The sequence below is a fragment of the Chamaea fasciata genome, unplaced genomic scaffold (assembly GCF_029207755.1).
Source record: "Chamaea fasciata isolate MVZ Bird 193981 ecotype frontalis unplaced genomic scaffold, bChaFas1.0.hap1 SCAF_6, whole genome shotgun sequence".
Classification (NCBI taxonomy): Eukaryota; Metazoa; Chordata; class Aves; order Passeriformes; family Sylviidae; genus Chamaea; species Chamaea fasciata.
In genome coordinates, this window is record NW_027094091.1 from 43730209 (window position 1) to 43757540 (window position 27332).

At 39.5% G+C, this 27332-nt stretch overlaps 1 protein-coding gene across 3 annotated transcripts in view; it reads left to right on the plus strand.

The window, feature by feature from the left end:
• The window catches only part of SH3D19 (SH3 domain containing 19), an 84498-nt gene that overhangs the window by 37298 nt on the left and 19868 nt on the right, over nucleotides 1–27332 (plus strand). The window contains exons 2-8 of one of the 3 annotated variants that reach the window (XM_066186154.1): nucleotides 4353–4393; nucleotides 10491–10531; nucleotides 11414–11456; nucleotides 12652–12799; nucleotides 13025–13226; nucleotides 13831–14832; nucleotides 25679–25786. In XM_066186154.1, coding sequence (XP_066042251.1) covers nucleotides 10516–10531; nucleotides 11414–11456; nucleotides 12652–12799; nucleotides 13025–13226; nucleotides 13831–14832; nucleotides 25679–25786 — 1519 coding nt within the window. In that variant the 5' untranslated portion in view covers nucleotides 4353–4393; nucleotides 10491–10515. The remainder of the gene's footprint in view (nucleotides 1–4352; nucleotides 4394–10490; nucleotides 10532–11413; nucleotides 11457–12651; nucleotides 12800–13024; nucleotides 13227–13830; nucleotides 14833–25678; nucleotides 25787–27332) is intronic. The other 2 variants (XM_066186152.1, XM_066186153.1) reach the window with 2 other exon arrangements.

Below are 27332 nucleotides of genomic sequence, written 5' to 3' on the forward strand. Positions count from 1 at the left end.
TGGATGACTAGTTTGCATCTTTAATTATTCCTTATTAGATATGACTCTGGTGTTGTTGCTAATGTTTATAAGATTCTTTAATACTTTGGAACTTCTTGCTGTCTGCATGGTTTTCTTCCAGCAATCTGAGTTTGGACTTAGCTTGTGTACATTGCAGGGAGGCACAGGAGCTGCTGTCTCTCATCCGCACAGCTAGTTATTGTCACACTGTCCCCTCGGGTCTCCTCATGTAATTGTGGGGGGAGTCGCATTTTGGATGGATTCATTTTTCCTTGGCATGTGCATTTGTGAGGATTTTTTTCCTGCCTTCTGGTTCATTGCTGTGCCTTATAAACAGGAGGAGGAGGTGGGAAAGAGGCAAGGGCCATGCAGTACAGTAATTGCTGCAGCTCCTACCTCATCAAATAGGAGGATTAAATTTGATTTGGTTATGTTAATTATTTGGATGGCTTGAGAGAAAACATGTCATTAACTGTGGAGCAGAGGAAGTTATTAGTAACCTTATCACTTCTCTCTTTGCAACACAGAAGAGACCAGGAATTGCTTCCTATGAAGCAGGGACAGGTAGGCTCAGCATAAGGTATGGGTAAAATCACCAGCTGCCCCAAGATCAGTATCTTATTTAAATAACTGGTTTAGTATATAACAAAGTTATGAAGTTTGCAGTTCCTTTACAGGGTTTCACGGGGGAAAAAAATAATGCATCTACTGTGATTTCTGTGTTTTTAAAGGGCTTAAATAATTGTAAGCTAGATGTGAATCAAACTCTCCTAGGGGCAGGAAATCACAGAATCACAGAATCACACAATGTGTGGGTTGGAAGAGACCTTCAAGATCATCAAGTCCAACCCAGCCCTAACACCTCAACTAGATCATGGTATCAAGTGCCACATCCAGTTTCCTTTTAAACACATCCAGGGATGGTGATTCCACCACCTCCCCGGGCAGACTATTCCAGTATTTAATCACTCTTTCTGTGTAAAACTTCTTCCTAATATCCAACCTATATTTCCCTTGATGCAGCTTGAGATTGTGTCCTCTCGTTCTGTCAGATGCTGCCTGGAGAAAGAGACCAAGCCCCAGCTGTCTACAACTACCCTTCAGGAAGTTGTAGAGTGATAAGGTCACCTCTGAGTCTCCTTTTCTCCAGGCTAAACAACCCCAGATCCCTCAGTCATTCTTCATATGGCTTGTTTTCCAAGTCCTTCACCAACTTTGTTGCCCTTCTCTGGACACGTTAAAGCATCTCAACGTCCTTCCTAAACTGAGGGGACCAGAACTGGACACAATACTCAAGGTGTGGCCTTACCAGTGCCGAGTACAGGGGAAGAATGACCTCCCTGCTTCTGCTGGCCACACCATTCCTGATACAGGCCAGGATTCCATTGACCCTCTTGGCCACCTGGGCACACTGTTGGCTCATGTTCAGCCGGCTGCTGACCAGAACCCCCAAGTCCCTTTCCTCCTGGGCACTGTCCAGCCACACCGTCCCCAGCCTATAACGCTGCAGGGGGTTATTGTGGCCAAAGTGAAGGACTCGACACTTGGACTCATTAAACTTAATTTTGTTGGACTCTGCCCATTGACCCAACCGTTCCAGATCTCTCTGCAGAGCCATCCTGTCTTCCAAGTGGTCGACACACGCTCCCAGCTTAGTGTCATCTGCAAATTTACTAATGAAAGATTCGATACCCTCATCCATGTCATCAGTGAAAATATTGAACAGAGCTGGTCCCAGCACAGACCCCTGAGGAGCACCACTGGTGACAGGCCACCAGCTGGATACAGCACCATTCACCACCACTCTCTGGGCCCGGCCATCCAGCCAGCTCCTAACCCAGCAAAGAGTGCTCCTGTCCAAGCCCCGGGCTGCCAGCTTTCCCAGGAGTATACTGTGGGAGACAGTGTCAAAAGCCTTGCTGAAGTCCAAATAGACAACATCCACAGCCCTTCTTGCATCCACCACGCGGGTCACCTGGTCATAAAAGGAGATCAGGTTGGTCAAACATGACCTACCTCTCCTAAACCCATGCTGGCTGGGCCTGAGACCCTGGCCATCCTGTAGGTGCTGCATGATGACACTCAGTATAAACTGTTCCATTATCTTGCCAGGTACTGAGGTCAGACTGACTGGTCTGTATGTAGTGCTTTGCCAAAAGGTTGTTGATGAGTGACCTGTTAATGGAAAGTGGAAAAGAAAAGCTGTCTTCTAACAGCTTGTTTTGCCTGGGAGCTCATAAATTTTTTACTAGAACCATGTTATCCTGGGTTCTGAATTACAGATAGTTGCATATTTGAGCTGCCTTGCTGCCCTTGATATATCCATTCTTCAACTTCACTGGGTTGGTTTCATGAGAGGTTTTACTTCTTTGTTCTTTTCATTTTGGTTTAAAAAGTGTTTTCTATGTATCCTCTTGGTCCTCATGCCATACGGAAAGCTTCAGTTTGTGTCTACATGACGACTCCTATGATTTCCATCCAAAAGGACTTGCTTTTATATGAAAGTGTTTATCAGATTCTGAGACAAATTGCAATGGGTCAAAGGGCTTTTGCCAGTGGAAGAAAGAACTTGTTCCTTTTTGTTCTTACTGATACGTGAATGTGCATTTTTCATAGATTTCCTAATTTCTGCCTATAAAACTTGAATAAATCCTGAGTTATTAGTATAGAAAGCTATTGCTGCTCCAGAAGATTTCAGATTCATGTTACCAGCCTTCGGTCTCCTTTCTGTCTGATAATAAATACGATTAAAACCCTAAAGATTGTAGTTATTCAGCGAAAATAAAGCAAAAGAATAAAGCTTCAAAAATGAACATCCAAAAGAAAGAGATTTGAGGTACGAGGAACTAAGAAAAGAGTCTGGGGTACATCTCTGAGGAACACACAACTACAAATTTTCTTAAAGATAAGGCTGTATTATGATGGGACACTTTGAAGAAAAATTAGAACCCTTTTCTGCTAAAAATGCACAGTGAAATATGACTGATAGGAATGTTTTCTAAAGCAGCCTTGCAAGCAGTGTGGATTGGGGCCAAGCCACATTTGAACTGTTTCTGAAACCAGACAAATAGGCATTGTTTATCCTAGACTAGCCAGACTGTTTCAGAAAACAGTTCCATCAGAGCAACATTCATTTCTAGTCTTAATTAGTTTCCAGAATGACTATAGAGGGAGGACATTTTTCATCCACATCCTTTTTGACTGTCTCTTTCTTCTCTCCTCCAAATCCCCCCATTCTTCATTGCACAGGAGTAATTGCAGCCATCATGTGCATGTGGAGCTAAACTGAGCCCTGACAGAGCTGGTGTGCTGCACACCAGCAGAGCAAGAGCAGACTTAAAATGCTAATGCACTCCCTGTACTAACATCCCTGCTGATGAGGTCTGGTGCTGGAAGGTTTCTGGAAAAGGCTTGATTAGTATACCTTTGTTTTGTTGTTGAGATACTGTATTAATTTGAACCAGATACAGTCTATTTATTTTCAGCCTTTAAAAAGTCCATTCAGCACTTCCGGAGGCTTCTCACCAATAAATATTCTTTACCTCTTGCATTTAAAAGAGAAAAACCCCTTCTTTTCTGAACTGGTTGGTTAGTTGGTTTGTTTGTGTTGTTTTAATTCCTCTGTAGCTTAGCACAAAGTGGACGAATATTAATACTGTGTTCTTCAAATTGCAACATTTCTGAAAGTGATAATCCCAGATTAGATTTGTTTTTTACCTGCAGAAATAGTAGGGACTGCTGTATCTGTTAAATAGGACATTCAGAGGAGAGGCATCAGAAACCTCAGTCTTACTAAGAAAACAGATGAGTTGGCAAAAGGAAACATTTTTCTGTCCCTGTGTATCAACAAATATTTGGTCATGTTGTCTTCCTAACCCCACCCAAGAAGTTATTACTGAAAAATATTATCTCAACTGGAAAGGAAGAGAAGTTGTTAAGTAATTGTTTAAGATATTTAGCAAAAGGGTTGTAGGTTTTTACTTCACTGTGTAAGTTTTATTTATTTATGAGAATGTTAAGTCATTAAATGCTTATAATCTGTGAATATGCACGCCCACTTGAGACAGAATGTGAACTTCAAGACAGAATTGAGAGAAGTAATGGATTTAATAACTAGCTTTCTATCTTTGCAGAGTCTTGAAGCCAAGCTGTAACCTGGTTTTCATTAAAAAGGGTTGAGTATGGTTGTATAGTCCAGGAATTTTTGACAAATTTCTGTAAGATAACAGCGTAGGGGAAAAACAGGCTTGGCAAACCCTGTACAATATATGGGGGATTTTTGCATGGTGTTACTTAATTGTTTTCTCTTCAAGATATTAACCATGTTTTAATTTTTTTTTTCTTTCAATAAGCCAAGGACCCTTGTCATCCATAAGAGCAGCAATCAAGAGATGTAAGTTCACTTTTCCTTTTTGAGAACTATAATGTTGTGAGATAGCTACATCTTTATTTTTAGTAACTGTTTAACTTGGTATGTGAAAACAAAGTAGCTGTAAGTACGTAAGCAGTAAACTGAGGGGCTGTAATTTCTTTCTCATTCTTTTAAAACCATATTTTTGTTCCTTTTTTTCCAGTTGCTAATGTTTTCTTATTTATGCAGTAACACATCTGTGCACAGATGTGATCCATCTCTGAAGAGCTTGGGTTAGACATTCCCAATTTTTAGTTCATTTGACAAAATAGAAAATTGTTTTATTTTAAGTAGAAATTTGTAGCAACTGGTTATTCACTGTACTAGGGATAGAATTAGACTCATGTACTAGGCTTGTTTTGGAAAATAAAAGATTGTTAATAAACTTGACTGAAAGTCCGAACTCCTTTTCCCTGATTTCAGCATTTAAGTCCTTTTCCCCTTTCCTTGCTCATGATGTTTCCAGGACAAGAGTTTCTTTAGATGCATCTTTCAAAGTGTTTTATGCTGTTACTTTCTTCCCCTTTTCAGTTTTATTTCCTTTCTGTCCATGACTTTATTTCACATTAATGAAACAACCCTCAGGATTCTGCTATGGGGAAAAATAAATTAGTGTATGTAGTACTGATTTGTTTTTCCTGTACCTATTAGTCAGGGACTCATTAGTGTGGATTAGACTGGAGGTAGTGAAAGGGCACCGTGAAAGCTTTACTCAGAGCAAGTCTGCATGATACTGTTGTTTAAATGCAACACTTTATTTGTGCTGTTGCTGCCACAGATGGAAGCTGGAAAACAGAGAGCACCAAATCACAGAGGGCCTTTTGTGGTGGACTCAGAAATGGATTCAGACTGCCTAAGCCCCAGTACCTTGCCAAACTGAGAAATCGTCTAAGACATCATTAAGCATTTGATGTCTAGATTTTTGAAAATGTAGTAGCAAGTGATTCTTTGTTTTGAGGCATAATTACATAAAAATCCAGTCAAGGAGCTGTGGCTCATGTTATTTACTTATTAACATGTGAATAACTGTGATGAAATACAAGTACCGTGTGAATTATTCAGATAATAAGCTAGCAAAATAATTTCCATGTACATAGCAAGACATTGTATATGAAACTGTAGGTTTTTGTATGCCAGTACCCAGTGCTGTTAGGGTGGACCTATATTCCAATGGATACTAAATAATAACTCCCCTTGCAATTAATCTGGAAAAAGTATGATATTCTCTGGACAAGTGTATTTCCCTAACAGAGTTAGAAATCTGTATTTCTCAATCCCTGATTCTTTGGGCTCTTACTCTCAAATTTTCAAGAAATGTGGTAAATATGTACAGGGTTTCAACTTACCCACTTGTGGACAATGCTGGATATCACTTTGTTTTGGTAAGTCTCTCCTTTTCTTGCAGCCAGAGAGAAAGAGGGTTTATTTTCCTTTGGCGCTCTGACCACAACTCCAGATAGAAAGACGGTGTTATTTTCATTTCTTTGACTGCTCCATAAGGTTCAGAAAAGTGAATCCAACGTAACTTGGAGGAAGCAAGTGTGTGAACATGAGATCTGCTTAGGAGTAATGTTCTGATCTCAACTCTTAAAAAGTTACCCCAGGATCTTTACTGATGGTCTCAGGCCTGGACACACCTCTCTTATCCAACTCCCACTGAAATCAGTGAAACTGTTTCCATTGATGCCAGCACAGCAACATGCACAAGAACGCCAAAGAAAGTAGAAAGAGGCAAGTGAAATGCTGCAGCAGTGAGACAAAAAGGGAACAGTGTTTTCACTCGCTTTTCCACTCATTCAGACCAGGGTGTTGTTAGGAAGCAGGGCTACAGAAGCAAGTCTCTTATCCTAAAACATTGGAGGAACCTGTGGGTTTGTTCTATTCTCATTCTGTCCTAAGTAAATACATGGCTGAATGAAGGATGTGTGACAGTTTGTATGCACTCTGAGACTGTGGCTTTCCATTTGGCAGTTTTGCAGCCATTTTTGGCCATTGCAGGTCGTTCTTGGCTGTGATTTTTGTTTGTTTTGCTTGGGGGCTTCCTAGGTTCTTTTGGCTCCCATTTTTTCCTAACCAGATCAATTCCATGACCTCATTCTCTTCCCCATCTGCACAAACATTTGGGCTGGCATAATGCAGGGAATGGTGCAGAGGCAGGAACATACAGCCCAAGGAAAGGTGTAGGAAGGAGTGAAGTGCTTTCATAAATCATGACTGTCAAATTTGAGTGAAACTACAGGCTTGCTCTAAGGGTGTAGCTATGAAGATTTCATTCAGCAGCAATGCCAGGCTCTATGGTGACTAACAGTTAGATCAGCTGTGGAGAGGGTATAGAGGACTACTACCCTGGAGGTGAGAAGAGGAATCCCTGTTACCCCCGGGTTATTTTTTTATCAGTTCCCTCCCTGAAGTTGCACAAAGAAGAACTGGAGCCAGGAAACAAAGGCAGGAAAGAGACTACTGTTAGGGGTGGCATGTTCCTTCCCCTGTGCTGCTGGTAGTCTGAGCCCAAGGTGAGCAGGTTCAGGGAGGTAAAGTGAGACAAAAACTGTACAGACAGTGGTTATCGTTTTATTACTGTGAACTCACTGTGGGGTCACATGAGTACTAACATTCATTCAAGGGGAATCAAAAATCCATGTTTGAAAGGGGAATTGGGCATCACCATCTCTTCAGCTACATTCAGGCCTTAAATCGGCCCAGCTGTAATGTCAGACCATCTAATATTTCCCTGAGGTGCCTGGAAACAGAACCAGAAAAAGGAGCAAGACCTCCCCCTTGTGCCAAGAAACAGATTGGGAGAAAACTCTCGTATTGCAGAGAAGCATGAAAAATTCTAATTAGTTTGAACCTCCACATCTTTTCTTCACAACCTTTCTATACAGAAATAGTCTAATCAGATGATTAGACTGATCTGATCAGATCAGGGTGAAGTCAAGGCTCTTTTTTCTGGTGTTGGCTTGAGGATTATCAGATCATTTTAGTATTCCTTGAAGAAGGATCTCTGCAGTCATGTAACACCTTTGATATTTCAAAGACCCCAGGCGTGGCCTCTTGCGTGGGAACATTCTGTCAATTCTTCAAACTGCACTAGTTTGTACGTAAGGGAGGGAGTGTTTGCCCACCCTTGAGGCTTTCCTTGAGATACTATAATGAATAACCTTTACTCCTAGGGATCTGTATAGTGAAACAAACAACTTCTTAGTCTAATAGTCTCCATATTTCATAGGTTTGGGAGAAATGTCTAGCCTGTTTTTAGAAAGCATTAAAAGAAGGTGTGTTTTTAAATATTAGCACGTCTTTTTTGTAGAAAGGCTTGGCCTATTTGAGGCTATCTTTCCAATCTTTAATGCAAAATTAAACTTGCTTTTAAAACACTCTGCAATGACAAGACTGTTCAGTATTTCATGCAGATTTGCTAATGGAAGCACACAAATGCTGTTATGGAGTGTATGCATTGTGGAAGCACTCAGTCCTCACAAGAGAACCTTATCTCTGAGCAGATCCATGATTACTTCAGTTGTCACTGTATTGCCTTAAAAGGTTGCCTGAAAGACTGTAATTTCTAGCCCAGCTCTCTTCCAGAGGCTCAGATCTGCATGTACGACTTCTGTTACCACCAGCTTGTCTGTAGCATTATGGGTTTGTGATATAATGGTGGTTGTACTTACACAGGCGTTCTGATCCCATAGCTTAAATTACCCCCTGCACCATAATCTGTATGTGTTTCAAATACAAATGACGTATTAAGCACACTTGAAAAGTAGGACCCTGAGAAGAAACATTAGAGGAAAAAATTTGAAACATAAGTATGCAGCACAACTAGAATACCCTTTGCCTCCACACATTTAAAAATAATTGGAAAAAGCCCACTAAATAGTTCTTCAAGAAATAAGTACAAAAGAGGAATCTCTAAGTCAGTGATGTGCCCTCTGTTTACAGTATTACCTTTAATCCTTTATGCTATATGAGGTTAAACACATTTAGATGCCTCATTGACACTAGGTAATAAAGTGCCTCATTGACACTAACAGAAATAGTTACAATGGTAGGAGTTGATTTGATTCCTCCTCACCCCCCCCCCCCCCCCAAGACCAATAAAGTTATAAGATGAAAAAGTGAGGATTTTATCCACTGAGATTTTCCTCTCCTCCCCCTTCTGAAGCTACTTTGCTTGTTTTACTTAAATACCCCTAAGCACAAGCTTCTGGAAATGCTAGTGATTCTCACCCCGAGCATTTCTCACTGTTGAAGTTGAGAAACCAACTATTTTCAGTTGTCAGTGTATTAACCAGCCCTGAAATACATTTCCATTGACTCCCCTGATGGAAGAGAGGTTTTTTAAATCTTAAAACTGTCATAATTTGAAATCTGAGGGAAAAATTAATAGTATGCTTTTTCAAGACAATCCACAAAGGGAAAGAAGAATGGACTTAAAGGATCAACAGACCACAAGGCCAGAAAAATGGCTGCAGGTTTTTTTCTTGTGGTTTTTAAGTCAGGCGTGTACTGTGTTTTAACAATTCATGTCTTCTTTCATGCACTTTTTAATTTAAATTCGTTTCTTTGAAATAGTGAAAGAATAAAAGCTGGGCAAGTCTGGGGACAGGGATTATTTAGAAAGTTTGTATTTTCCCTAGCATTTGTGGAATACCTGAGAGCAGAAGATGTAGTAGCTTTCATCTCTGTTTCTACTGTGGATTTAAGTCCTCTTAAGAGCTTCCAAAATAAAATATGTTCTAAAACTGCAGTTGTAAAATAATGTGACAGCGAAAGTAGAGGAGATGTTGACAGAAGAAGGGAAGACAGTGTCATTAAAAATAAATGTTTATATTAAATGTTTTTACACATGGAAGTAACTTGATTCCATTAATGCTTGAGAGATGTTGGGTTTTTTTCCCCCAGAAAAATGAGTACATTCTAAAAATCTACATGATGGCTTGGGCATTAGTCCTTTTAAGGAGGCATGTTTATATATATCAACTAGTAAAGTTATTTCTATATAAATATTTTAAATGTGTTGTTTTCAAGAGAGTTTATTTGTTTTGGAGCTTGATAGATTACATAGATACCTCACTGGATTTTTTTTTTTGCCTAAGTTAAGAAAGGAAAAGGGTGTTTCAGGCTTTTTGTAGGTTTTTCCTGTTTAATAACTTTGATAAATAGAAGCACATTTAGAGTCTCACAGGAAGCAAGAGCTTGTAGAATTTATCCAGAAATTAAGAAGTAGTGAAGTAAGGTGACAGGTTTATCAATTCAGTTTTACATTTCTCATTAATTAGCTTTTATTTCTCCTGCCCTTATTATTGGAATTGGGCTATAACCCAAGCCATTGTATTGACTACATTTACCAAAAGAACACTTTCTTCCATCAGCTTTGCAAAAATAATTTTGGATTTGAGGGGTCTGAGTCAGTTTGGGTTTTTTCCCTCTAACGTGTGTTACATCAGTGCTGTGTTGAGATCTCTGAAGAAGAAAGTGAAGGCAAGGTGTTTATTTGCTTAGTCAAACAATTTTTAGAGAACTAATTTAGATGTGAAACCATTTGAGCAAGATTTGAAATCTTGCTGGGATTGACCTGCCTGCCCATATTTCTGTGGAAGGTGAGAGTATAAATTATGGGATCCCAACTTCTTTGCACCTGTATCAAGTCCTCAGTGTAAATTATTACTTTTGGAAGGGAGAAAAGGCAGACACAAATAAACCAGAATTTTAAACTAGAAAAAGCATTCAAGGAGATTTGATTTCCCTCTCGTCATTCCCACTGTGTTTCCTTGTTGAGCCATGCAGTGGACATTTCCATGTTCAGTTATATTCTTCATGGTTCATTTATTGCAAGGAAAACTTCTAAGCAGCCACTGTTAAAATTGGCATGCGACTATAAATAAAATGTACTTTTATTTTCATTTTTTAGGACACTATGTTGTGAATAGACATTACAGTTATCTCCTTACAACACTGCCACATGCACTATCCTTGCATGACTAACCCATTTGGTCATGGCTTCTGGCACTCTGAAGCCTTGGTTTGTTCTCCTTCACCTCTTTGTCTTCTGTAACCCCTTCTTTTTTTCCTTTAGCACTCATGAATAGTGCACATCCAAAATGCCCTGTCGAAGAGGTATGTCTGACACAACACTGCAACTCTTCAATCAAGTATGCTTTGCTGATTTTGGCTAATGATGCTGTGATGTTGCACAATAAGATGCTACCACTTCCTTAAATTGCACTTGCTATGCATAAAAAAAATTCCCTTGAATAATTTGTTTTTCTCTCTAAAGAAATCTTAATGAAAATGCTGTGGGGCCATTGAAAAAAATTATTTGAATGTAAATATGGCAAAACCAGAAAAATGAAGAGGTCAGGATTTGCTTATTTTATGTAACTCAAAACACATGGTTTGGAAAAAAAAGTTTCTGACTCTTAATCCACAAGTGATTTAAACTTTAGCAAATATCTAACTGGTAAGATTTAATATTTTCTCTTTACATGAAGGAGGTTGAAATATCTTTTTAGGTTTTGTACCTTAGTACCTTTCCCTTCTATTAAACAAACATAAAGAGACATGGAATAAGATTAAAGAGCACATCTCAGAAATTATCTATCAAAAAGAAAACCCTGATGTTTAACTCTTCTTTTTGTTTAATTCATATGTTGTTTTAATGAAAGGAAAAGAAGTTCCAGCTATAGGGTCCCCACAATGCAGAATATAGGAAGGTGTGGGAATAAGGAAGACAGGATAGGACCAACTCTCTTGGTGGTAACTTGGACATAGAGAGACTTTAAATGATTATGAAACTCCACTCTGAATATTTAAAAAACTTCTCATATAGTACATTTTTTTTTTAACTTGGCCAGTCTTAAAATCTGGGATTTAGGATCAGATGCTCTATGATCTGCATTTCAGTGATAGTGGATTGGTAAGGGCTCTGCTATTATCCTCGTATTGTTGTGACAGTATGTTTTAACCTCTTCAAAACTTTTGTTTCTTTTCTTTAAATAGCTTCTCGGACCTCTAGCCATAGTGACCAACAGAGGGATAGAAGGTATGATGCTGTTATTTATATTGCGATTAGGTGTTACTGTAAAACTTGTTAGATTGTGTCACAGTATTACTTTTTTTGGCTTTCTTCTCTAGTTTTTTTCCTTCTCTCTATCCTTAGTATGTTTAGAGTAGACTTGGAAAAAATAGAAATACTTTGATTTTTAAGCACAGTGGGTTAGGAGTTTGAGAATTTCTCTCATCAACTTTTGTATGTGTCCTCAAAAAGGGAATGCAACCAACCATCAAACCTCTGCAGAACTGTTTTATTTTCCTGACATCTATGTACGGGATCACTTCACAATGAAAATAAGCACACTTTAAAGCCTCCTTTCAGTTTCTCAAAGGGTATTGAGAAAGGAGGTCACCAACCTGGATGGCTGGTGATCTGAGTCTGCCATTATTTTAGATGTGAAGGAACTGTACCCTTTTTTTTTTTAATGTTTTTAAAATAGTTTTAGAAGCTATGCTTCTCCAGCTTTATTTCTGTCAGCAGACATAAGCTTCTGTAAGCAGATACTTTACCTACTCACAGAAGTCCCTTTTCAAAGTGGAAGTTTTGTGAGATTCTGGATGGATCAGTGGTGCTGCAGGGTCCATGGCCTGGGAGCATGGGCCACTCCTGCAGCTGATGCTGTGAAAGAGCTGGTACAGTGATAAACCAGGAGTGCTACCTGTGGGTCTTTCACTGTCACGGAAGTCTCTGTGATTCTGGGTGATGGAAGCAAATAGGCCCTGTCCCAAAGGCCTTGTGAGGCTTGCTCTGCCCCACTTTAGCACCCTGGAAGGTTTCCCTTGGGGTCTAAGGATACACAAGTTTTTAGCTATCCAGTTTCAGATTGTAGTGGGCTAAGGGGAAAGACATGATTAGTTCTCATTATCCTATGAAGACTAAGACTTCTGCCATCTAATTGAGTTGAACTTGTGTTTAAGTACTTTAAGCAGTTAAATTATTTCACAGAAGCCAATAGACTTACTTTTTGGTTACGGCATTTAATTAGGGGTTTTGAGTGGAAGTCTAAGTGTTTGTTAGGAAGGTCAGGTAAGTTGCTTTGAAATCATGGAAAGACACCTTTAGTTAAATCAAAAAGACCTGAGCTATTTTTATTTCCCGTTCCAGGAAAACCTTGAACTGTTATACTTAAAAGAACTATTTGTAGATGTTTTTGGTAATTATTCCCTTTTGTCTTCATTTCTAGGCGTCCTGAAATTACAATAGTTGCTGCTGAACCCCTCCGGCCATCCTCCTGGTTTCCAGGTGCAAGTCCTGTCACTCCTCAAGGATTAGGATTCCCTTCTGCTTCATCTCATGCTCAGTGGAGGAGAAATGAGCATCTTCCAGCTGAGGTGAGCGTGAATTTACATGAGGCATTGTTTGATTTACAAGGTAAAAAGCTCATTGGATTAGAGAGGAACAGTTTTTGCTTGCTCAAACTTACATCACATTGAAGACTATGACAGGGTTCTTTTCTTCTGTATATGTTAATTTAGTATTTTTTTAATTCATATGCCAAATTCTTTTTAAAGTATCATATATGGATGTACCTTAATATTTATCTCTCTATTTTGTAGCTTCCGCCATCGTACGAGCAGGTGATAAAAGAAATCAATCAAGTGCAAGTCAATACAACAAATAACAATAATGCTGCTGCTCCTAGACACACCACTACTTCTGCAACACAAACTGACTTTCCAGAGGAACTAATCAGCCATTTGCCAGGAAGTAATGTAAAAACTAGTGTGCCTCCACACTGGGAATCTGCAGGCTGTCGAGGTGAGGCTGTTTTGGATTTTTCTGTGATGAAAACCTTACTCTGTCTCCTGAAGATGCACTTTTTTGTTGGTCTGTGTGGCATTTAATATGAATAACAGTTAAATTTCTGTGAATTATTACTACTGTAAATTTTTGTAAAAATCCTTGCTTCTGAAAAGCTACTATTGCATTCAGAGTATCATTAAATCTTGAAAGTTTTGTTCAATTAAGCCAAAATGATAATCAGGACTTTGGGGCCAGAGAAGCTCAGATATTTTATCAAAATAGCAGCACTTCATACATTCAGACTGAAAAGTGTGCAAACCAAGCTGGGGAATCTGCTGTAGTCTTCTTTGGTCTGGATTTTGTTTGCATGCCCCTCAATGCTGCAAGTTAAAAGGAGGTTTTGAACTCAACTTGTAGATACGAAGCATTTCAGCAATCTTCAGCTTATTCCTAAAGTTCGTATATTTTTCCATTCATCTTTTTAGGAACAGAACTGTATTTTTACAAGCACCAGTAGAAATATCAGTGAAAGCCATGTTTGTCATCCTGATGGCTGTCAAAAAATAACACAAATTAAATATTCTGGCATAGATAAGTAAAACCTTTTATTTTCTGTTAGCAGGGCAGAGTCCTCTTAAACCTCCTAGGCCTCCTGCATCTCTTCTGAGTAAGTCTCCTGCGGAAAATGAGAACCCTTTAATAATCTTCGAAAACCCTGAAGGTCAGAGGTGCCAAGAAAATCCCAATGCTGTGATATGTCCTGTGCCAAAGCCAAGATCAAGAAGCAATCTCAGACCTGTAGTCAAAAGTACTGAAAGTAAGATAGACAGTGGAGAAGAAGTGAACCGGTCTACTGCAAAACAGCAGCAACCTCCAATTCAGCAGTCACCTCTTATAGATGAAGAGAGCTTACTAGACAATCACTTGGTGATGGACAGCATGAGTACAGAACGGAGCCAAAATAGTATTGTTTCAAGGATCAAAGTTTTTGAATCCCAAGGCACTAATGATACCTCAGGATTATCAAAAAAGCCAGAAATTGCCCCTCGTTCATTTGTCCCAAGATCTGTTACTACAAAGAAGCCAGTGATTGCTCCAAAGCCAGGGGTAGGCAGAATTTCAGAAGAGTGGGATGCATGGTCTGAAAGCAAATCAACACCTTCCAAGGAATTGCAGCATCAGCCTGAGACAGTTGGGAGCAGTGTTGTAACCAAACCTGAATTGCCAAAGAAGCCAAAACCTGGCCTTGTTAAAAGTAGCAGTAGTGATTTTCTTGATGCAAGGAGTGGATCAGTTGCAGAAAACAGTGATGGACAAAAGAGGTTTCCTGTTCCTGCTCCAAGGCCCCTTGTTCCTAAAAAGTCATGTTACTCAGAAAATCCTGCCCTTTCTTTGGCTTCACTAAAACCGGTTGCTGCTCCTCCACGGCCTTCTGTATCTGCCCAAGAAAAAGTTTTAAAATCTCTGGGGGAATTGTCCCCTGCAGCCAACTCCTCAGCACCTGCTTTGCAAAATAAACTAGATGTGGAAGGAGATCTGATCAGTTTTGATGATGATGTTTTGCCCTTAAGTCCAGCTTGTGTAGTTAAAGATAGCACCAGTTCTGAAGCAGCAGTGGCAGGTAAGAAGAAATTTTTTTTAAACTGTCACTATGGTTATTCTTTGCAAGTGTATCCTGTGTGAGTTACATCCACCTGCCTTGTTGAGGTTTATGTGTGTGTAAAAATGTTTGGTTTTCTGTCATGTCAGGATCACTACAGAATTACATGGATTTTGAGGCTCGGGAGGTTTCAAGGCTATATAAATCTCAGAACTTGTCTGCTGGATATATTATGTGATTACTAAAATAATGATAGAAGACTTGATCTCATATGCTGGATGTCACCTCCAGAATGTGCCACAGTTCTCTCTGGGGAGCTTGGGACAGCTTATCTCTCACCATCTAATGTGACTAATTTATTTGAGTGCCTTAAGGTTTGTAGTGGAAACCCAGTCATCTGAAGAAGGAGCAGTGTTTGTGGTATATAGGAACACATGATCAAACATACCGGGGTGGTCTGTCCATCTCACCAATGCCTGCGTATTTTCTCTGTCCTGTCTTTCTGTCTTGTCTTGTCATGTGACTGTGTTCTTGTAAGACAGTTTCAGCTTCAGGGTTTTTTTAATAAATGAAAATAATTATTTCATGTGGACAGATCAATTACTAGAACGATGTGCCTTTCATAAACCTTGTTTGATACTGTTAGGCACTTGGGGTTAATTTTTTTAGTGCTGTTTTAGGTAGTTTAAGACACAGGTGGGTGTTGGTCTGTCATTACATTTTGTAGCAATAGATTTTGCCCTCTTAATATTCAATATGCCTGCTTTAGTTTACCAGCCCCATTGCAATCCAGGGAGAGTTCTGTTTTAAAGCAGAGGGTGTGTCATACAAAATGCTCGTTTAAGGAGTTGGTTATGACTTTCAGGTTTTTTTTTTAACCTCATCTATTTGGTTTGCGTGACCAGGGTTTGGTTTGGGGGGGCCCACACGGGTGGCTTTTCTGAAAAGCTGCCAGAAGCTTCCCCCATGTCTGACAGGGTGGGAGGGATCCCATCTGAAGCAGGGGAAGAGTGTGGGAAGTCCTTCCCTGAAGAGGAAGGAGTGACAGAGACAATGTGTGATGAACTGACCACAGCCCCCCTTTTCATCTCCCTGTGCTGCTTCAGGGAGGAGGTGAGAAAATTGCAAGTTGAGACTGGAAAGAGGGAAGGGGTGGGAGTATGTGTTGTTAAGATTTGGATTTGTTTCTCATTACCCTTCTCTGATTTGACTGGTAATAAAGTCAAGTAATGTTTCCCCAAGTCAATTCTGTTTTGCCATGATGGCAGCTGGTGACTGATCTCTCCCTGCTCTTATCTCAACCCAAGAGCATTTTGTTACATTTTCTCTCCCTGTTCATTGGAGGAGTGGAGCTACATAGAGTAGCTTTGGGGGGCACCTGATATCCAGCCAGGGTTAACCCACCCCGCATCATTTATCCTCTTAACATTCACAAAAGAGAAGTGTAGATGCTGTGTAGTTGTCACAGTAAATCAATATTAATGATTGTTCACAAATGCAATTTCTTCACTGTTCTTGAATTATATTGTCAGTTGAAGTTCCAGTTTGTTATTGTTTCTCCTCTGTATTGTCATAAAAGCCCCAAGGCAGATGTAGAAAGTTCCCTTAAAGTTTTAAATTGTTAAGATTGGTACATACAAACATAGTGTTCTCAGAAGAGCTTATGAAAGCAATGAAAATAAGGCAACAAAAGATCCTGCAGGAGAGGTGATTATTTCAACATGGATACAAGTCCATATTCTCTTGGGCTGACAGATTCCAGGAACACTGCAAAAATGTCACCAGAGCTGAAAGGAGGTGGGAGAACAGGGTGCCTGGAGAGGTGTTTTGTACTTATATCAAGGAAATGTGTGGCTAATGGTGTCTAGGTGGGAACAAAGGCATGATGATTGTGGCTGGAGACTGGAGTCGTGGAATAGACACTGTACATGTGGATGGTTTTAGAAGAAGAGCCATTTAGGGTAAAACTTTTGTAGTTTCAGTCATCTTATTTTGATTAATAGATGTAATAAATAGAAGGAAAATGTACCTGTTCTAAGTAGTAGGCAAGAAAAGAGAATATTTACATTTTGAAAATGCATAAAAAGGAAAATCATGTTTTAGCTATGTACACTAAAAGACAGACTTGCCTCCAACCTAGAAAAAAGTATATAACATTAATTCTTCCATTAAATCAGAGATTGAGTGATCACAAATGAAAAAAAAAAAAAAACTGAGAAAAATGGTTTTCATGATGGAGTGGTAAGAGTGTCATTTTTAACTCTTTCTGGTTGGTGCCCTAGGTGTTATGCTTCATTTAATTAAGAAGAAAATGCTTTCCATCCTCATGGTTAACAGAGGAATTATTCATATAGTAGTTTCCTGACTTAAGTCACCCGCCCATGATTTTATTCATTCAATGAATGAATAAAATGTCACCTGTGCTGCAATCACTTCTTGCCTGCTAAAGAGAAAAAAGTGTGGCAGCATTACCACCTTATTGCACTGTAAAGTTATGACTAATTCCAGATTATTGCTGGCATTTTTGAGCTCAAGATCATATCCTGTACCCTGGATAACTAATACTGTGCAATGTCTTGACAGAGCATCGACAAGAACAACACTGGCTCTCTGATAATGAGGCAACATAGAACACTAGCTATTTCTCACGTTCCCATAGGAACAGCTTAGGATTTGCAAGATGAATCCATGGTAAAATGTTTTGTGAAGGCAGGAAGAGAAGCTCTAATCTTGCTCCCAGTTCCCCAGACCCTTGCATTTCTTACATATTTGTCATTGTCATTGCTTAGCAAAATGACACTGCTCTGCTTGTTGTTATGGCAACCCTAAGAAAGGAAAAAGGCTTTTATGCAGTGGCGTTGGAAACCAAGCACCAACATCTTGTTTGTCAGAGAGCAGCATTACATCGCATAGTGCAGTGTTACCAGAGCTTCATTTTGTCTGGTGCAGCACAGGTGCATTAGGCCAATGTAAACAGAACTGGAGGGATCATTCCCTGCTGCTGCTGCTGACTCCTGCTGTGAAAGGAGGAAGGGGAAGTGTTCAGTGGATGATGAGGAGGGTGCGGAAGGCAAAAGTTGAAGTGAGCATATGAATGAAAAGGTGAAGCAGGCAAAACAAAGTTCAGAGTCTTCACAGCAATTTAGTTGACTAATGGAAGACATCAGCTTCCTCTAACAGAAGGCTACCACCTCCACAGTAAGTGAAAGATATTTGAATGCTATATATGTGCTAAGATCAACAGTGTTGGCTACAAACAACTTTAGTTTCACCAGTCTAAATGCCAGTGTTTAACTGGAAGTTCAACTACGAAAACTAGCTGAGTGATTCAAGTTTACCTCAAGCAATCTTGTGAGTTTTGTCAGTGTTTGACAGCATCTCCAGCAGCACAGCTGTCAGTTGAGTGAATTTACCCTTATCCAAACATCAATAATTTTATCCTTGTCCAACCTGTGTGAAGAGGGGAATCATTCTCATGCAAATAGAGACTCTAGATACTGAGATTTCTTTTAAAGCTTTCAGCAACCACTCAGAGTTGACGTCTGTAGGAGCTTTGGAAGCTGCAAAATTCAGAAGTGAATTGTGGCAGAATCTTGCAGCCAACTTATGATGCTGGCCCAAGGGAAGTGCCAGGAAGGAGAAGTCAGGAAAGACAGATCTGTAGAACTGCCTTGTCATCAGCCAAAACAGTTTTAAGTGCCATAGTTTTGGACTCAAAGGCGAACATTCAAAGCCATTTGTATCCTAATGAAATTACTTCTGTTTAAGTCAGTCATTCAGAATGTGAAGGCATCTGTTTGGGACTCTACACCTTTTGGTTCTAATGCTTTGCTGATAGTTGTGATATTTCGGATCATCTGGGTTACTTTTGCGTTTCTTTTATGGCTGATAACAGGGACTTGTGTAGTTCCTGGTGATTAAAAGTTTTGGTAATCTATCAGATGAGCTCAATTCTTGCTTACCCGTTTTTACAAAGGCTTAGAAATTAAATCCTAGTGCAAGTTTAGCTGTAAATTTCACAGCTTCAGAACACCCATGATTTTACCTGTAACTTTTATTAGTTGCTATGTCAAAGCATGTAGTATGTCTGTTTGCTAAATGTTACAAGAATGTATGTTTTGGACAAAGAAGATCAGGTAATGGTGCATTTAGAGCACACATTTACATTAAAACTTGGAGGTGATAATGCTGCTGTGTTTTTTATTCCTTTTTGCATGTCAAGAGCTCTTCTTCCTTCTCTCTTCTTCCTTCTCTTTGAAACAGCATGTAATTCGCTGATTGCTCTGTGCCTGACATAGCAGAACTCAATTTAAACCAGATGCTTCGAAAAGTAGTTCAGAGTGTGCCTTACCTTACCAGCAGGAGACTGCTCACGTTTTGATATCTTCATTACGTTCAGGTCGAACATTAGTACTACTGCATTTCTTAAATGTCTTACCTATCTGTCTGTCTGTTTAACTACTTTATTGTAATATAAAGGTTCATTTCTGTCTCTGCTGAGAAAAAAATCCAACCAAAGCAATGCTGCTATCCATTTACATGTATTGTTGCTTCTTGTGGCATGAATGGTGGCATTTGTGTGACATTATAGACAATTCAGAAAAACTGCTGCTTGAGTGACTTCAGTTTTGTCTGCTGTGGGGATATTGCCCAGCTGCTTGATTTTAATTGCATCCTCAGGACGGAAAAGAAAAAAAAGAAAGGAAAGAAAGAAAGAGGAGAAAAAAAAAGAAAAGGGAATACTTCTAACTGGTAGATTAGTCCAGACATACCATCAAAATAATGCAGCTTTTCTTCAGGTTCAGCTGTGTTTCCGATGACTCTTATTGTGGCTATTTTCAAGACACCTGTCTCATTTTTTACTTAGTGACACATTATCACCCCAGAAAAGAATAAGCTATCTCATCCATTTTAGTCTGCTCTTTGGCATAAAACCCTGTAAAAAGTTTTACCCAAGGACATGCTGCTACTGGAGATGGGGGGCTGTGCTGTGTCCTGTTGGTTCTGCTGCAAGGTTGGCAGTCTCCAGAAAAAGTGATAACAAGCATCCATTAACTCTTCAGTCACTCCAGATGCTTGCTTAGTGGATATAAATTGGAGCCTTCAAAGACTGTGTAAGTTGGCACAGGAGAAGGCCTTGTATCTAGGCTCAGGAAACAAATAAGGTTTTAAAGTCGTAGCTACGTAATAGATGAGTAGCCCTTTAGGTTGTCAAATGCAAATTATTTAGTTTGAGTTCCAAATCTATAGATGCTATGAAGTAACACACAAGTTATAATGTTCTTAATAAGATCTGTCTTCTCTGATAATTAAATCTGTTTATTTTACGATGTTTGAAATGCAGATGTCCTTTGTCCACAAAGTTTGTCAAAGAACAAAATGCTAATTTAAAAGAAAATGTTTATTAAAATCCCCCTTTTTTTTTTCCTGAAAGCATGTGAAATTCTTGCAAGAGAGTAGATAGGTATTTTAAACAACATTATAAATTACCTTGTCCTTCACATTTTCAATTAAAAAAGATTTTGTATGTCCAACTTCTTTCCATTACCTGCTTTGGAGATTTCCAGCTTGCCTGTTTTGGGGCACTTAAATCTTTTGGCAATAAAAAAATCATTTATTCACCTGGCAAGAATGAACAAGGCTGTGTTTCTTAATCTTCAGGGTAATTTGGGGGTGTATTTTAGTGGTCAACCATTGTATGTCCAAATACCCTCCGGCATCTAATTTTTGAAGCCAGACCAGGTTATGCAACCAATTTCTAGCAACATGCCCTCACAGCTGACCTGTTCTGGGCAGGAGGTTTGATCAGAGACCTCCTGAAGGCTCTTGCGATCTGAACTATCCTAGTCTTACTTCAACTAGCAAACTAGATTGGTGATAGAGGAGTAGCCTCCAAACTCTCCCGTAATAGCTCGTGCTGGTATGCGCGGTATTTTTGTGCCAAAGGCAGTGTAATTTCCATCACCTGTACTAGTACAGATGAGTGATGAACCAAATGGTTGTGATTTTAGATACACACAGGTGCAGAGTGTGGGCATTCCCACACTTGGAGGGAGAAGCGCTGAAAGCTCAGAAAAGGTCTCTCTGTATCTCTCTGTATGTACAAGTAGTATGTGTGTAGCTTTCTACCCCATGAATGATTTTATTGCAATTAAGTGTTAAAAAAGTCCAAGAAGTTTTGCTATTCTAGTAGTAGCTTTTATTTTATCTGCCCTCCAGCTTTCTGACTACATGGATGAGATTTCATTGCTCAGTTAAGGAGTTGCTTGCATTTTCAACAAGTACCTTTAAGTCAAATTTTCTTTGGCATATCTTGGCAAATTTTTTCCATGCTTCACAGAGAATACAAAACTCTATATAATTTTCTTTGCATTTGTGCACTTTTGTCGCACTGATGGCTAGGCTGTTTCTGCAAAGTGGATTTGCTTGCCTCTCCTCTAGTTTTAAGTACTAGAAGCAAGTCTCCTCCCAAATGATACTGCATTCCTTTTATTTGAATGAGCTGGTTAGTCACCTATTAAGAGAATACCAAGAACCCTGAGTGTCACCTGAACTTACTTTCAGGTTATGTACAGATCAGATGCTGAAAGAACCTGTGTCCCATTGTCTTGCTGTCTCTCTCTCTCTTTTTTTTTTTTTTTTTTTTTAATTTTCCAGTCTCTTAAAAGTTACATTCATGACCATATATGACAATGTTCCATTCAGAGGGAACTGCAAATTGCATATTTTGTGAAAGGTAGTGTAGTCTATATTATTCTCTCTGTGTCAGAAATCCATTTCTGAAAACAGTGAACTGTTAATTTTCTTGATGAAAAATACTGTGGAAAGCAGATTGGTAAAATCACTGATGCTGGAGTTTAGATACCATACTTGTCTAATACATCTCTTTATCATTGTAAATAGATTGAGATTTAAAATGTCTAAGTGAATATCAGACTTTTGACTCTCACATTCCACAGTGTTTCTTGAGCAGGAACCCCATTCTTTGAGGTGTTACCTGTCTGGTTTCCATTAAATCTCTGGCTATATTACTAGGAGGGGCCTGTTGTTGAGAATCTTCCCCCAAGTATGGGTTGATTATGCTTCCATAAACACCAGAGTGCTTTCACGGCACTAGATTTTAATAAAATCATTTGTTAATGAGGTCTGTTCCTGTTCTCTGTTCCTGGAAGACTCTGGTAACAATACTGTTCTGTGTGAAGGTAATGTGGGAGTTTTGGCTTTAACAGCTGATTTAGGTTTTTAAATTAAACCTTGAAAGTAGAAACAGTTGCATACTTCTGTGGTGACAAGTAATATCAGCATCCACACCTTTGTACTCCATTGTTCTCATGTGTATTGCCTACTTCATGCAGGACTGAGCGTCTTCACAACAGATAGTACTGTCTGGGCTTTTAGCTTTCCACTTACTATTTGTTTGGAGATTCCCCTTATCGCTGCTGAGGTATCTATTACCATCTTACTACCTCTCGCTTAAAGACTACCAACAGGTATTTCAGGAAGATACCCATCTGTCCTTCTTGCATGGGCAAAACCTACTGCTTCTTCTGTAACCTCTTTAATTTTAAACAAGAGTGGTGTATGTCAGTGGGGGGTAGGAGGTTGTTTCATCAAAACGGTTAAAAGAAAGGAAATTATGCATGGTTTATTTGAATACATGGCTCGCATTTGTCTTTATCACATAACCCTTTGAAACAGAAGCTCTAGAAAAATGAGACTAAGGAAGCCACAAACTTTAAGCGTTGTTGTAAAACTTTAATAAAAAAAAAAATCAGTAGGAGCCTGTTGCTATGTCTTATGAAAAATTACTTGCAGATTAATTTCCTTGAGCTGAGAAGCTTTAAATGAGTACATTAACAATTCTGTTTTCACACCTCCATGAATTATGCTCATACGATGCCCAATTGTTGTTAAACAACATAAAAATTTGATATGTTGTCAGTCCCATTGCACAAAGCAGCACACTCGTTTTCTCAGCCAATTTCTGCTGCAAGCCCAGCACTGGGGAATGGAGTAACACAAACAAGGTAATGAGTTTTAAACTAATTATGAAGTGACAACAGTATAATTGAACATAAGATAATGAGTGGAAAACTGACGTTCATCAAATGGTTTTCTCAGCCTTAGAAATTGCTTTTCTCAGATTTAAAAATTGTCAGATATATTGATGTAGAGAACTCTGCCAACTGCTGAATGGTCAAGAAAATTATTTCTATGCATAGCAGTGATTAACAGCTGACAAACAGATATTTCTTTAGTTTAAATCTCCTTTAAATTCACAAGACTACAGAACTGTGAATGTTTGGGGTATTTAGAGCATTTCCACATGGTCTCTCAATGTCTGTGTTTACATAAGATGGAGGCTTTGGAAAATTGTTTCCTTGTTTTTCATGCAGAATTTCCTTCACCTCTGCAGAACCCTACCCTGAGAGGTGCTCTGTGTGCCAGAGTGTTCCTTATGGTCATGCTGTGTCAAGGAGCCCATTACTTAGCCCTGCTCACCCTTCCTCTGCTCATCCTGTGTCTCCAGCTTCCCAATAGGCAAATGCAGCTTTGAGGCCTTGCTGCTCACCAGGGTCACTCCTCAAGTCTGATGTAGAGTTCCCAGATAACTAAAAGAGAACAAAGCCCAGTTCCAGAAGTTTTTTTTTCAGCTGCCCTTAAAGTCACTCTGAACACCAGCACAAAAGTTAAGGTTTGATAAATCTTCCTTTTTTTAAAATGCAATTTAACTGTTAGCATTGTAGCTAGCAGATGGAGGTATAAAAGAGTAAAAGAATATTGCAGGCTTGCTCCAATGGTGGGATTTTGATTTCTTGTAAGGACTGTACTTCCAGAATGCTTCCATCCCACTTGTGGTCTGTGTTTTCAGGTCCTCAACCAAAAACTCTTGCTGTGATGTGGCTTTCATTGAAGAGACCTAAACCCTCTACCCTCACGTGCTAATCTGTAACTTGAACAAAATGCTGTTTCACCCTTGTATTCTGAAACATTGTGGGTTCCCTGCCTAATTTCCGGATGCACTGGCAATCTTTGGGCACAGTGTGATGGAGCCATCTTTTGTCTAGATGGTAACAGAGTTTATTTTTAACTGTAGCCTGCATACCTTTATCTGTAGGCAAATTGTTGACCTGCCACGATCCTTTGTGCCTGAAGTGTACACTCAGAGGTGTACAAGCAGCATGACGTAAGGAATTTATTTGCTTGATTCCTGAATAAAATGTGATCTGAAGGTACCAGATGGGTTTCTGGGGAACCTGTAGGCAGGTTGACTTTAGGAGAGGCCATGGCACAAATCCACCCAGCACACCCGTGCGGGATGGATCTGCCTGTGAAGAAAGCCTTAAGCAAGGGGCTAGTGGGAGGTGGGCATCTGAGCAGGCTGAACATGCATGGGCCCTGTGGCATGTTGTCCCTGCTGTTGTGACAGCTGCGCACTGGCAGCAGGAGCCGGGGGCACTGCCAGAGGGGGCTGATGGCAGATGCACTGGCAAGGGGGAGCTGTGGCCACCGAGTGATATGCATGCAGGAGGGCATGAGGTTGTTCATAAATAAATACTGCATTTCTGGACTTTCATAAATCTTATGTGAATTGCCAGGCACAGATATATAGTGTCTTGCTCAGATTGGATTGTATCATTCAAAATTGTCAATAAGAAATCATGACTTCATATGACATAACTGTTTTTTCTAAGTGTTGAAGATAACATTTTATCAAATACAGATTTTTCCGACTTTGTCAGGAAGTGTGGCAGTAGTTTTGGGAAAGGGTATGGTTTTATTAAAGTAATGAGGAATTCAAAGAGATGCCCTGCATACTTCCTCTCTCAGACTATGACACTCCATAAATAACATCTCACTGAGCTACACATCTGAAAATGCCAGCGGAAGAGATCAGACTCAGTTGTTGTGGCGATGAATATGTGTCAGATTTATCACCCAGAGTCCTTTTCCAGTTTCTCCTGTACACTTTTATGATACTGTTAAGCATTGCCATTTTACTGCAGAATTTGATAATGTCAGAGAAAGAAGCAGCAGTTGTTAAGAAGAGAGAAGTATTGCTCTTTGACATGAAGGTGTACTTGAGAAAGAACACATTAATTTGGTCTTTATTTATGTACTAGTATTTTTACAGCTGCCTTCTACATGTGCCTATGTTCCCTTGCCCGTTAATAAGAGACCAGTGTTTAAGGTAATGAAGTATGGGAAACATTGCTCCTGTCTTACCAGTGGAATGCTTGGGCAGGCTTGTAGAGGAATGAGTGATATGGGCAGGGGCCGAGCTCAGGCACAACTCCCAGACCTTGGTCTGAACCAGTTCCCTCCATGTCACCAGGTTTATAACCAACAAAATGATAAAGAATCTTCAAAAGAATTAGTTGTTCTACATCAAGGACGTTTTGTAATCAGTAGTATTTAAATATTTTGTATGTTTCAGTAGGTACTTTATCTGCTGCAGTGCTGATTGTTTAGCTTTGGCAGGATTGCATTGATTAAAACTTTTCAGTGAATGTGTTCACAGCTACGTCAGTGCATTAGATCAAGTGCTTTGTAAACATTTCCCTAAAGCTATTCTGATTTCAGGTCCCTATTACCAAGCAATGCAGTTCCTCTTGTTCAGTGGCTCATATAATCCCAGAAGGTATCTGAAGCATGTTTATGCTAAGTCAACTATGAAAGCACATGTACAAAGAAGACTTGTTACTTACAAAGAGCTGCGTATGCTAATTGCATCAGCCTGAGCTATCTTTTTTTATCACTGTGTTGGGTGTGAAATATAAATATCCTCAGTAATGAAAGCAATATTTGGTAAGATTTGTGTTCAACAAATAAGTTTTAAAGATGTTGGGTTTTTTCCTCCTTTTAGATCCGTTTCAGTTCCTTACCAAAAATGAACCTGCCAAGGAACAGACAGCTCAACCAGCTTTAGCTCGAAAACCCACTGTGATCCGAATCCCAGCAAAACCTGGAAAACGTAAGTTCTTCTCCCAAATGTCTGAGAAATGTGTTAGAAAACCATTTCAGTTGGGACTTAACATTTAGTAACTGATTTGGTGTTTAGTAGCTAATATCAGCTGCCAAGGGAATCCTGTGGTACAGTTTGACAAGACAGAGGAACCAGGCTAAGGGCTGTGAGGGGAGGGGGAGGTAGATGAGCGTCGTGTTCCGCTCTCCCTGCTGAGCAGCTGCCTCACTGGGCTCCCTCCCTTGAGTTTGATGTCTCTCAAACCTGATGGAGCTGATGCGTATCAGAGGTGAAACTGAATGTAAGGGGCAGATCTAAAGGCTGGAAAGGAAGACTTGGGGGAGATCCTTGCAGCAGAAGTAAGCTTGTTTTCTCTGCTAAGCCATATTCTGGAGCTGAACCTTTGGCCAAATTGACTTTGGTCCTGACCTTAGCTGAGGTTTAGTGCTGCTCCTAAGCTTCCTTGTCAAAAGAAAAACATAGGTGCATTAAACTTGCCTTCAAATACAGCTTGCTTGGGATGTTTAGCATAGTTTTCATAGTTTAGATCAAAAAGTTCCCTTGATCCTTGCTAGTTTTGAAATCTGTGGCGATTTAAGCAAGAATGTTTAGGTAGCAGTTTGAGGGAATAAAAAAGGCATGTGAGAACTGGGATGCAAAAACCTATGTGTTTTTATGTCCGGCTCTTGACTATAGTTTTCTGAGAGTTACTGTATTCCTAAAGCCTGCCATCTCTAACATTTTACAGCTTTACAAATGACACTGACAGTGTCTCAGACTGGAAATTCATCAGAGAGCCACAAGGTCTTTGTATGCTGGAGTACGTACTTGCGGAATTCTGTTTGGCCTTATCTTTGATCCTCAGACCTTAGGGGAAAATGTCAAAAGATAGCTCTTAAAAATTACGTTTCAAAATCATGGTTTGCCACATTTAGTAGGTGTATAGTCAATTTGTAGTAACTGTATGTCCAGGTGGTATTTTTCCTCTAAGAGTTTCACTCATTATTTCCAATCTCCCCATCACCAACCCAATGTTAAAATACTAAATTTTCTTTTTCCCTCCATATGTGAGAAATGCAGTGGAAATAATTAAAAATGCAGAGAAGACTGAAGATATAGCTGTGAGGAAAAGTCTTTCTGTTAATACCTGATTAAAAAGGGTTTTTTTCTTAGAATATGTTTACAAACTACTGTAAAGAAACTATGACATAAATATTCTCTATGAAGGAAATTTTAATTAGAATTAAAAATAAAATGAAACAAAAATACAACCAACTACCTGATTTTTTTTTTTTCCCCCCTGAGATGGATTCCCTTTTGAACTTGTAGCTAACTGGTCCCTTGCTGCTCTCTAGTGGTAATTGAAATTTCCACAAAGGAATGGTGGTCCTGTACTTAGCTACAAACAGCAGGAGGTTGTGAAGGACTGCCTGCCTTATGGGAATCAGTGGCTGGAAGATTAATGGGATAGGGAGGAACAGAAGCAGATTCCAAGAAAGCAGAGTAGCCTTTTGTCAAGTAGGAGCTGCTGCAGAAATATAACCTGTTAAAAGTT